Consider the following 12,700-nt stretch of genomic DNA (forward strand, 5'->3'; position numbering starts at 1 on the left):
TTTTCATTCCTTCATTGTGATGACGTCATGTTTGATCCTTTGATCCTGCAGGGCCCTGACCCAGGTGAGCGGTCTTCGGGACAGGGACCTGTTTTAGATCAGAGCCAGGTGTATAGACTTCAGAACAGCAGCAGAATATTATCTTTTAGTTTAAAGTTCAGCCTTCACAGGTGAACACCACTTTATGGACTTGTGAGTGAGAAGTTGAAGTCCAACAATCACATTTAGCCACAAGTCCTTTGAGAGGTCCATCCCCGCCGCAGAGATGGATGTGAAACACAGAGAGGAGCAGGAAGTGGAGCCGCTGCAGCTGCTGAGCAAACTAGCAGGAGACAACCGAGGAGAGCTACAGGAACCAGGAGACGAACGAGAGGGAAGAGAAGCAAGCAGGGAGAGCTCAGCCCTGCCAATGCAAAGCTAAGCTTCAGCTCCTGGGAAAAGAGCAGGAGGAGCTGAGGCTGCAGCTGGAGCAGGAGAGGACTTGAAGGACTCGGCTGGAGGTGGAGGTGGCAGAGAAGAACGAGGCGATGAAGGCGGGAGGAGTTAGCAATGAGGTGAAAGTGAAAGCCCTGGAGTTTGACCAGAAGGTCTTGCTCAGAAACAGTGAGAAACTGAACCGGAAATATGAGAAGCTCCTCAAGTCGCACAAAGCAGAGATGGCCGCCTTGAGGAAGGAAATCCAGCAACAAGTGAAGGAACCTTCTGTGGAGGAGGCAGAGATAGCAGCTTTAAGGAGGGAAAACCAGGGGCTGAAGTAACAACCAGAGGGACCATGTGAGGAGGAGGAGGAGGAGGAGGAGGAGGAGAAGGAGGCAGTGGGGGTGGGACAGAGGGTAGCATTGATCTGATCCCAAAAACGGAGCAAACCATCACGGTGGAAGAGATTCATCCGTTCCTTCGCTCGTGGCGAAGCAACATATTTATGAAACATTAATTAGAGAAGTCCACTTTCATCAGATGTAATTATCCTTCTGTCGGGGTTTGTCTCACGCAGTACCACTGAGTCTGGTATCGTGAAAAACATTCATACCCATAAAGTTTCTCCCCAGGTTTCCCAGGTTCACCAACACCTCGTTTAAATATATAAAATAAAACATCACATTAGAACAAAATCACCTTTAGTGATTTACTGCCGAAATATAACTCAACGGTTAACATCTTCAGTGTGTAGAGTCTACTTTAAAGAGTCCTCTCCTGCTGATGTTCAGGTGTATATCAGTATGTAGTGTCTCTACTTTAAAGAGTCCTCTCCTGCTGATGTTCAGGTGTATATCAGTATGTAGAGTCTCTACTTTAAAGAGTCCTCTCCTGCTGATGTTCAGGTGTATATCAGTATGTAGTGTCTCTACTTTAAAGAGTCCTCTCCTGCTGATGTTCAGGTGTATATCAGTATGTAGTGTCTCTACTTTAAAGAGTCCTCTCCTGCTGATGTTCAGGTGTATATCAGTATGTAGAGTCTCTACTTTAAAGAGTCCTCTCCTGCTGATGTTCAGGTGTATATCAGTATGTAGAGTCTCTACTTTAAAGAGTCCTCTCCTGCTGATGTTCAGGTGTATATCAGTATGTAGAGTCTCTACTTTAAAGAGTCCTCTCCTGCTGATGTTCAGGTGTATATCAGTATGTAGAGTCTCTACTTTAAAGAGTCCTCTCCTGCTGATGTTCAGGTGTATATCAGTATGTAGTGTCTCTACTTTAAAGAGTCCTCTCCTGCTGATGTTCAGGTGTATATCAGTATGTAGAGTCTCTACTTTAAAGAGTCCTCTCCTGCTGATGTTCAGGTGTATATCAGTATGTAGAGTCTCTACTTTAAAGAGTCCTCTCCTGCTGATGTTCAGGTGTATATCAGTATGTAGTGTCTCTACTTTAAAGAGTCCTCTCCTGCTGATGTTCAGGTGTATATCAGTATGTAGTGTCTCTACTTTAAAGAGTCCTCTCCTGCTGATGTTCAGGTGTATATCAGTATGTTGAGTCTCTACTTTAAAGAGTCCTCTCCTGCTGATGTTCAGGTGTATATCAGTATGTAGTGTCTCTACTTTAAAGAGTCCTCTCCTGCTGATGTTCAGGTGTATATCAGTATGTAGAGTCTCTACTTTAAAGAGTCCTCTCCTGCTGATGTTCAGGTGTATATCAGTATGTAGTGTCTCTACTTTAAAGAGTCCTCTCCTGCTGATGTTCAGGTGTATATCAGTATGTAGTGTCTCTACTTTAAAGAGTCCTCTCCTGCTGATGTTCAGGTGTATATCAGTATGTAGAGTCTCTACTTTAAAGAGTCCTCTCCTGCTGATGTTCAGGTGTATATCAGTATGTAGTGTCTCTACTTTAAAGAGTCCTCTCCTGCTGATGTTCAGGTGTATATCAGTATGTAGTGTCTCTACTTTAAAGAGTCCTCTCCTGCTGATGTTCAGGTGTATATCAGTATGTAGTGTCTCTACTTTAAAGAGTCCTCTCCTGCTGATGTTCAGGTGTATATCAGTATGTAGTGTCTCTACTTTAAAGAGTCCTCTCCTGCTGATGTTCAGGTGTATATCAGTATGTAGTGTCTCTACTTTAAAGAGTCCTCTCCTGCTGATGTTCAGGTGTATATCAGTATGTTGAGTCTCTACTTTAAAGAGTCCTCTCCTGCTGATGTTCAGGTGTATATCAGTATGTAGTGTCTCTACTTTAAAGAGTCCTCTCCTGCTGATGTTCAGGTGTATATCAGTATGTAGAGTCTCTACTTTAAAGAGTCCTCTCCTGCTGATGTTCAGGTGTATATCAGTATGTAGTGTCTCTACTTTAAAGAGTCCTCTCCTGCTGATGTTCAGGTGTATATCAGTATGTAGTGTCTCTACTTTAAAGAGTCCTCTCCTGCTGATGTTCAGGTGTATATCAGTATGTAGTGTCTCTACTTTAAAGAGTCCTCTCCTGCTGATGTTCAGGTGTATATCAGTATGTAGAGTCTCTACTTTAAAGAGTCCTCTCCTGCTGATGTTCAGGTGTATATCAGTATGTAGTGTCTCTACTTTAAAGAGTCCTCTCCTGCTGATGTTCAGGTGTATATCAGTATGTAGTGTCTCTACTTTAAAGAGTCCCCTCCTGCTGATGTTCAGGTGTATATCAGTATGTAGTGTCTCTACTTTAAAGAGTCCTCTCCTGCTGATGTTCAGGTGTATATCAGTATGTAGTGTCTCTACTTTAAAGAGTCCTCTCCTGCTGATGTTCAGGTGTATATCAGTATGTAGAGTCTCTACTTTAAAGAGTCCTCTCCTGCTGATGTTCAGGTGTATATCAGTATGTAGTGTCTCTACTTTAAAGAGTCCCCTCCTGCTGATGTTCAGGTGTATATCAGTATGTAGAGTCTCTACTTTAAAGAGTCCTCTCCTGCTGATGTTCAGGTGTATATCAGTATGTAGTGTCTCTACTTTAAAGAGTCCTCTCCTGCTGATGTTCAGGTGTATATCAGTATGTAGTGTCTCTACTTTAAAGAGTCCTCTCCTGCTGATGTTCAGGTGTATATCAGTATGTAGTGTCTCTACTTTAAAGAGTCCCCTCCTGCTGATGTTCAGGTGTATATCAGTATGTAGTGTCTCTACTTTAAAGAGTCCTCTCCTGCTGCTCATATTGTATGTTATTTTATGAGGTCACATGTTGGATGTATGTCATGTGTCTGGTCAGAACATACAGTCGGAACTCCAGGTTAAAAACCCACCCAAACTGCTGCTGTCAGTATGCATCTCAATATAAAAGCACAACCTGCAGATGAATCCTGAGCGCAGTTTCCTTCACAATAAAAGCGGATAGAGAGTCAGGAGTGTGTGTGTTGCTGCAGCTCCTCCTGAGAGGCGTGTTGTTGCAGCAGAGTGGAACACACAGCAGACTAAAAGCTCTCTGAGTAAATACACGGTTTCCACTTCCCACACGGCTCTAACGACCCGAAGGCGTCAGAGCTTCATGCAGTTTTAACGAGACACAGAAACACGCCTCTGCTGCTGAGACAAGAGGAGGTCCATCGGCACAGCCGTCTGCATGTTCACCTGCTGGATCACTCTGGAGGAAGAAACTGGCAAATTACACATTGAATAAAATATAATTAACCAATATTAAATCAATAGAGACGATAGATTCATTGTTATTAATATAGGAGCGTCTCCAACTTCACAATAAAAGCAAAACAATGTCACCTTATTGATTCATGCTTTGTGTTCCCCCAACATCCCCAGCAGCAGAGCTTTTATTGTGAAGTTAATGTAAGGCTTTTATTGTGAAGGAGCTAAAGGGCTTAACTGGGAAGTCAAGTTAAAGCTTTTATTGTGAAACAGCAAGATGTCTTCTACCTGTAAACTAACTAAAGGGATAGATCAAGTGTAGAAGTACACAGAAGCAACACAAGTCAAAGTAAAGAACAAGTATACCGTACATTTGACTTTACAGAGTAATTAGTTGCTTCCCTCCTCTGATTGTAACTGATTTGATAACTCACATGTTATAAGGCAACAGAAGTCAGAAAGACGAGGCGGACTGAGAAGCTTTTATATTCTTTTTATTTTTCAAGAATCGTTTTCATCCTGCTGCGTTTCTGCAATGACTTTTTTCTCCTCTAATATATGACGGCTATATGAAGGTGTCTCAGAAAAAGGTGCAAACACAACATTTCAAACGGCTCGTCCTGCTGTCGCCGGGCGAGGACATCCTCGCTCTGCACCGGGCCGAGCCTCGTTCAGTTTTTGGAGAGAGTTTCAGAGAGCAGCAGGTCTGAGGGTCTGACCCTCATCACCAGGTCCTTGACCCCCGGCCTGCTGCTGACTCTGAAACCACAGAGAGTCCTTTCTACTCTTTCCACCTCCCAGACACTGATGCTGCCTTCAGGGGGCGCTAGACTCACCGTAAATACACGCCCAGGACCAATCAGCATCCATCTGGGCGTCACGGTGAAACTCTTTGAGATCAGTGTGTCAGATTGAGAGTAAGAGTCTGTGAAACTATATTCTGAAAATACCTTTAAAGTGTTTTGGTTCAAATTGAAGCTGACTTTAACGTGGTTTCCTGGCCGGGCCTGAAGGCAGCGGTAGAGGGGACTCTCCTTACATTCCTGTCAAGTGTTTTGGTTTCACAAACATGAACAAACATTGAGCGTCCCTTTCGGACCGGAGGAGCTAACGCTGAATAGCCGCGTCGCTCCGACCCCGAAAACCCTGAACTGGAAGACTTTCTCAGAGGCAGTACGGTGGATTTTGATTGGTTCTTTTTTCTTTCAGTCCATCCATCCGTCCGTCCATTTGCAACCAACAAAAAAAAATGATATCCCTGGCAGCCAATAAGAGTCGAGCTCTGTAGCCCCGCCCCCCTTAATGTATTGAATTCAAAAGGCGGCAGGATCAGCAGGTTCATCAAATAATGTCGCCGCCATGATTTAGTTTTTCTCCGCGTGCAAAATAAAGGACCCTTTCAAAATAAAAGTCCCCATTTAATCTTTTATTCTGGAGGTTTCCTGTGTCGGCTGACTGGAGGTGACGAAGTTTCCCAAAAAGCATCTTTGCATGAATTCACAAGTAAACAACAATCCAGTAGGGACCAGTCTGCAGCTCTAATGCACCAGTTCAGTTCCAATTTCATCTGATTTTATTCAACAGTTTGCTTTATATTTTATCCCTCATGCAAATAATGAATCTTAATTATAACAACTGTGGCTTTAAATTCCTTTTTGATCATGTTTTTTTTTTCCTGAAAAATGAGTGCAGGGGTCGAACTTCATTTGAATCAAAATGTATTTAGAATATTTTTCTATTTATTTTTGTTTCCTGGCGATGACCTGAGGAACAATTTGAGGCAAAATGCTTTTAAAGAAATTATATTTTAAACACTTTATTATTACTCATAGGAAGGCAGTGATTTCATAACGCTGTGGATGAAACAGGAGGTGGAGGTTGCCTGTTCTCTGTAAACTGGAAAATGAGGGAGATGATTTTGGAAAACTTCTGAGGAATAAAGGGTCAAAGAGGAAGAGGAGGAGGAGAAGGAAGGAGAGAGAGGAGGAAGAAGGAGGTTTTGCAGGGCGACGGTCGGGCAGTGCAGCGCCTCGTCTCACAATAAAAATAAATCTGAATAATAATGTTAATATTTACAGGACGGTACTGCAGTTGTTCCTGGGCAGATTATAATGAGGGGCGGTGTGTTAGTTTACATGTTTCTCCTCCAGGTGAGAGGAGGGGGAGGTGGAGACGAGGTCGCAGTGAGACAGCTTCAGGGCAGTGCTCTTCGTCTGAACGAAGCAGGGCAGTGTTAGAATAAAGTCCCCAAATCCTCCAATCAGCCGACACCTGACACTTCACGGACCAGGAGAGGGCGCCAAGGCCAGGAACACTCTTTAAAAACTGTGATTTAAAAGAGTCTGAAGGGTTTCAACCAGAACCCAGTCTGCTCTGATTGGTTAGCTGGCCAGCTCTGTAGTGATTGGTCAACCGCTTAGAGATCTCCCGCCCCTTTGCCTATCACGAGTTATGTCTTAATTTGTTCTTCGTTAAGACGTTAACATCATTTTCCACAATTTAACTATTTCAGAGTTTTCTATCATGGCATCAGCGTCCTCTTTGAGGCAGAGAGCGTCCGGATTCCCAGGTTTCTTGAATGCCTCATGACATGTTTTTGCAAGATATGATCCGAAAGCACCTTAAAACCTTTAACAACAGACTGTTCTGGGTCCTACAGAGTTACAAATAATACATCTGGGCCCATAATCAATAATCAAACCTGCATTGTGAGCTAAAAATATTAATATTTGGTTAATGCGGAGATTTAAGTCCATCAGTGAAACACAATGAGCCGCTACGCTGATGACGTGCCGCTGTTTTGACGGAATTTCAAAATAGAATATCTATTAAATCTCACAATCGCTGTGACACAAATCAATCAGGAAGCTGCTGTGATATTAATTGGGGATTGACAGGCGGGATAAATGTGCCCGCCCCTTTTCTTTCTTTTTTTTTTTAAAGTGCACCAATCAGAGCGCAGCGTGACGGCTGCATCACACATTTCAAATCTGGAAAATAAAACGACCCCAAACCCATCCGGTGGTGTTTATGTGCAGGTATGAGGCTCGTGGAAACATGCTGTGTGAACACATGAATATCCCCAGCATCCGCTGAGTGTGACTCCGTTAATCATTCAACACCATGCAGACCTGCTGAGTCCCTGAACGCAGCACGGAGACGGAGCTAGTTTCACATTCCTCAAAATCAATGTTTTTTTAATCAATCATCAGATTTTAGAGCGAGCTTCTTCCTTCCAGGCAGAAATCATCAGCTTTATTATCTTTAGAACATCATGACGTGTTCATAATTATCATTCATGCTTATCGTTATCTTTTCTGTTCTTCACCTTCTCCTTTCAGTTCCTACCTTTTTATTTCCTCTCAATATGTTCATTGATATGTAACACAAAACAAAAAGGCAAAATTCAATGTATTTTTTGGATTTTCCAGGGAAATAAGTAATAAATCCTGATGGAAAACAGGACACTAATGGCCGTAAATAATGTGCTTATTAAGTGATCAACCTAAAGTACAATTCTTCTGTGAAGAAAGTGCAAATAAAGACAAAGAAAGAGGGACCTCTTTAAGTTCAGCAACATCTAAAGCTCTGGACACAAAGGGACAGAGGATGTCTGATTTATACCTGCTATGATCACGTCTCTGAAGTGAGAGGAGTTGCCCGGATGGAAGGAAGTCAGAGTAAAATCTGATGCATGATGCTAACACATGCAGGAAAGCTGCTCCTGGAGGTTCCTAGAAACCAGCCGAACGGAATCTACAACCAGGTTACCGCTCTCCGTATCCCTCCGCCTCTGGGACTTGTTTATCGGCAGCATCTGCATCCCCGAAAGAAAACAACCAAACCGAGAAGATGTGGCACGAACAGAAACTCTTGTCTCTGATTGGACAGAACATCACGGACAGGAAGAAGAAGAAGCGTGTGGAAGGTGAGGTGGTTTCTACATGGCTTAAAGCTTCAGAGTCTCAGCGTGAAGAGTGATAGCCAGCAGGCTGTTTGCATAAAATGTAAGTCATCATCAACGTCCTGATTATTACACCCCCCCCCCCCCCCCCGTGGAGCCCCCTCCTCGTCTGTGGGCTAGCTCATAGAGTCCTATTGTGAACCCGGAGATGTCGAGTACCCCAAAGATCATGATAGAAATGTATAGGAGGTGGGGTGGGGGGTCCCCAGCACATCCCTGTGTGAGATCAAGGGGACTCTGGATGGACAGATTAGAGGTAATAATGTCTGTCTTGTGCTCTTTTTATCCAACATCAGCCCCCTGAGAACAGCTAGGGCCCCCTTCTGGTGAAAACTGACATTTAGGACCCTCAGAAATGGACTCAGCATCCTCAATAACCCCCAAAACCCCCTGGTCCAAAACCAGTCCAAAACTGATGTCTGAGCTATTGTCTGCAGATGCTAACTAATGCTAATCGTGCTAATAACTGGCTCTGTGTAATAACGAGGGGCCCGTACTGTACCTTTCTAACATGAAGCCTCAGGGTCCTAAAGTCTCCGGGTTCACAGTGCTGGTCCCTAGACTCCCCCCCACCCCCCCCCCGGCAAAAACATGAACATTTTTCTTTTTTTGTTGTAGATTTTTAGCTTCTTTTTTTGTCGTGGTCATCGGTGCGGTTGTTGCTGAAGAGAGGGAGGGTTACAACGGGAGTTCACCTCCCCCTTCTCCCCCTCCTCCCTCCCTGCTCCTCATGTAGGCGGCGCTGCAGGCTATGACCCGTCCTGCTCTGTGAGATCTTCCTCCTCCTGCTCCTCCAGGACCCGCCGCTCCCCCCCGTTGATCGTGGGGCTCCTCGACGACTTCAGGAGTTTCTCCTCCAGCTCGTGCAGCGACGGCTCCTTGTACATGCACACTGAGGAGAGGGAGGAGGGGGAGGAAGAGGGGGAGAAGGGGGAGGAGGAGGAGCAGAGTTACTCAGAAGCTCAGAGCCTCTCACCTGCGACTGTTATTCATATTTACTGCGTTCCTTCATATCAGCCTCTTGATGCGTACTGTGTGTATAAGTACTGCACATATATATAGATCAAAGCCTTCAAATATATGTACAAGTATAAAGATATACAAAGGAGGAGCTCCTTCTCCAACAGACTGCTCCAGCTCCTCTCCAGGACAGGTTCAGCAGAACCTCCCTGCCCTCTGCAGTAACTCTGTACTATAACTCCCCTCTGGCTGCAGGACTCTCTGCTCCATACCCTCTCTGTGAACTGGACTCAACGTGCACTCTGCATTATCCTGGGGGGGGGGGGGGGGGGGGGTAAGCAGATCCTGACAGGTCCTGTTAAACCTCCATCGGTGAAATTAGAGCTCCTGCTGGACAACCTCTGCTGAGCGCACCCAAACACACCGCGACCTTTAGAGGCTCGTGGTGCTATCAGGAGCTGCAGGTCTAAAACTCATGGTGAGTTCAGGGGCTTCTGATTAACTCATGGTGCGTTCAGGGGCTGCATGCCGAAAACTCATGGTGAGTTCAGGGGCTGCAGGCCTAAAACTCATGGTGAGTTCAGGGGCTTCTGATTAACTCATGGTGCGTTCAGGGGCTGCAGGCCGAAAACTCATGGTGAGTTCAGGGGCTGCAGGCCTAAAACTCATGGTGAGTTCAGGGGCTTCTGATTAACTCATGGTGCGTTCAGGGGCTGCAGGCCTAAAACTCATGGCGAGTTCAGGGGCTTCTGATTAACTCATGGTGCATTCAGGGGCTGCAGGCCTAAAACTCATGGTGCATTCAGGGGCTGCAGGCCTAAAACTCATGGTGCGTTCAGGGGCTGCAGGCCTAAAACTCATGGTGAGTTCAGGGGCTGCAGGCCTAAAACTCATGGTGCGTTCAGGGGCTGCAGGCCTAAAACTCATGGTGAGTTCAGGGGCTGCAGGCAATAAACTCATGGTGAGTTCAGGTGAGTTCCCTCAAGTGTCCAGCAGTGGCTCAGTCAGTAGGGGCTTGGACTGGGAATCGTAGGGTCGCCAGTTCACCTCCTAGGCCCTGCTGTGGTGTCCTTGAGCAAGCACCGGACACCTCCAATCCCCCCTCCCCATTGCTCCCCGGGCGCTGCTCCTAGTACTAGGATGGGTTAAATGCAGAGGACACATTTCACTGTGTGTGCTCTGCTGTGTGCATGTGACAATAAATCCTCTTCTAAGTGTGTGTGTGTGTGTGTGTGTGTGTGTGTGTGTGTGTGTGTGTGTGTGTGTGTGTGTGTGTGTGTGTGTGTGCGCACCTTCGATGGGTCGAGGCACAAAGTGTGAGCAGGGCTTGGTCTTCTTGACCCGGTTCCCCTTCATGATGACTCCGTCCTTGTTGAGTCCGAGGAACCAGGCCCGGCCCGACTCGTGCTGCCTGTACAGCGTCGACGAGTATATCACGTAGTAGTTCTCAAACACAGACTCCTTAAACTTACACTCCGCTGTGAACACATCCTGCACACACACACAATAAAGACTTTTGTAAACAGAAGAATCAAACACAGAAACAGGAAGTCAGACAGACAGACAGACACAGACAGACAGACAGACAGACAGACAGACAGACACAGACAGACAGACAGACAGACAGACAGACAGACAGACAGGTCCTCACTGATGTGTAGAGGAAGCCCTCAGCGTTCATGCCCACATAGAGACCAGCCTTCACCCCCTGCATGGCCACCACCCTCAGTCCTACAGGGATCAGGTTAAACAGCGCTGGGGGGAGAGAGACAGAGCGAGACAGAGAGAGAGGGAGTGAGAGAGAGGGAGAGAGAGAGGAAGGGAGAGAGGGGAGGGAGAGAGAGAAGGAGAGAGAGAGAGAGGGAGGAAAAGAGAGACGGAGAGAGAGGGAGAGAGAGGGAGTGAGAGAGACGGAGAGAGAGGGAGAAAGAGAGAGAGAGAGGGAGAGAGAGAGACGGAGAGAGAGGGAGAGAGAGGGAGGAAGAGAGAGAGAGCGGGAGGAAAAGAGAGAGAGGGAGAGAGAGAGAGGGAGTGAGAGAGAGGGAGTGAGAGAGAGGGAGAGAGAGAGAGGGAGTGAGAGAGAGGGAGAGAGAGAGGAAGGGAGAGAGGGGAGGAAGAGAGAGAGAGAAGGAGAGAGAGAGAGAGGGAGGAAAAGAGAGACGGAGAGAGAGGGAGAGAGAGGGAGTGAGAGAGACGGAGAGAGAGGGAGAAAGAGAGAGAGACGGAGAGAGAGGGAGAGAGAGGGAGGAAGAGAGAGAGAGAGAGAGGGAGAGAGAGAGAGGGAGTGAGAGAGAGGGGGTGAGAGAGAGGGAGAGAGAGAGAGGGAGTGAGAGAGAGGGAGAGAGAGAGGAAGGGAGAGAGGGGAGGAAGAGAGAGAGAGAAGGAGAGAGGAAGGGAGGGAGGAAAAGAGAGACGGAGAGAGAGGGAGAGAGAGGGAGTGAGAGAGACGGAGAGAGAGGGAGAAAGAGAGAGAGAGGGAGAGGGAGAGAGAGAGACGGAGAGAGAGGGAGAGAGAGGGAGGAAGAGAGAGAGAGCGGGAGGAAAAGAGAGAGAGGGAGAGAGAGAGAGGGAGGAAAAGAGAGAGAGGGAATAAAGACATTTAATTTGAATCACTTTTAACTTTTAAAGAAGTTAATATCGTTTTTATCCATTTTTTCTACAGGAAGAGGCAGGTTTTCAGAATAAAAGCCCTGTAATGTATCATTTAATGAAGCGAGGAAGAGGCAGGTTTTCAAAATAAAAGCCCTGTAATGTATCATTTAATGAAGATCGAGAAAGGGCATTTTCTTCTAAATAAAAGCCTCCTAGATTTACAGAACACGTGTGCATGCTTTTTCAAAATAAAAGCTCCACTGAGTTACTTCATCCTTACAGATAGATCCAGATGAGGCATTTTGTACAGAATAAGAGCATCAAAGTGTTGCTTTGTCTGTAGAAAATGCTGAAGATCAGGCCTGTGTTTCAAAATAAAAGCATCATTGAGTAACCGTACCCTTACCAAAAGATGAGGAAAAGGCATTATTTTCAAAATAAAAGCCCCATATTATTATTGCTAACAGACATTATGGAGACGTGAGTCCCAGCGTTTCCCACGCTGTCCTTAAAATAACTCTGCATGTGCCCGGCCTGATGTACAGAGAATAGAGAGAGGGGGAACATAAGGGGGAGATAAAGGGATGAGAAGTGCTTTAATCCTCTGAGCAGTGTGGGTGAGGAGGAGGAGGAAGAGGAGGAGGAGGAAGAGGAAGAGGAAAAAGAGGCCTGTGGCGATGGCTGCTGTTAATCCTCCTTTATTTAACACAACGAAAGAAACCAAAAAACCTCCTCCTTTTCCTCCTCCTCCTCCTCCTCCTCCTCCTGCTTGTTTCCAGACCCAGGGTTTCAGAGACAGCAGGGTCTGTAATCCTGAGCCCTCCCTAAATAATGAATATCACTCTTCTCTTTATCAGTGTTTGTGCTTTTCAAAATATAATTTCATCAATTTTATTTACAATTTTTAGATTTTATACCTGTTTTAAATGAATTGTTCTATTTTATATATTTGTAAAAAATATCTAAAATCAATGTATTTTATTTCTGTGTCTTTAAGTTTTCATTCAATAAAAAGTAGAATTCTTTGTCTGAATTTGTAGTCCATTATGTCATTATGTACTCTAAGTATGTACCTGTGCGTCTACAAGTATTCAGTGTGTGTGTGTGTGTGTGTGTGTGTGTGTGTGTGTGTGTGTGTGTGTGTGTGTGTGTGTGTGTG

General features: G+C 45.6%; 1 protein-coding gene across 3 annotated transcripts in view; it reads right to left on the bottom strand.

Annotated features, from left to right (window-relative positions):
• Positions 1-4,502: 4,502 nt before the first annotated feature.
• LOC134880020 (fibroblast growth factor 12-like) overlaps positions 4,503-12,700 on the bottom strand; it is a 37,912-nt gene continuing 29,714 nt past the window's right edge. For all 3 annotated transcript variants that reach the window (XM_063906679.1, XM_063906678.1, XM_063906677.1), the window contains exons 3-5: positions 10,601-10,704; positions 10,242-10,440; positions 4,503-8,881 (exon numbers count right to left, since the gene is read on the bottom strand). In XM_063906679.1, the coding sequence (XP_063762749.1) occupies positions 8,739-8,881; positions 10,242-10,440; positions 10,601-10,704 (446 nt within the window). In that variant the 3' untranslated portion in view covers positions 4,503-8,738. The remainder of the gene's footprint in view (positions 8,882-10,241; positions 10,441-10,600; positions 10,705-12,700) is intronic.

This window comes from Eleginops maclovinus, chromosome 18, assembly GCF_036324505.1.
Source record: "Eleginops maclovinus isolate JMC-PN-2008 ecotype Puerto Natales chromosome 18, JC_Emac_rtc_rv5, whole genome shotgun sequence".
NCBI lineage: Eukaryota > Metazoa > Chordata > Actinopteri > Perciformes > Eleginopidae > Eleginops > Eleginops maclovinus.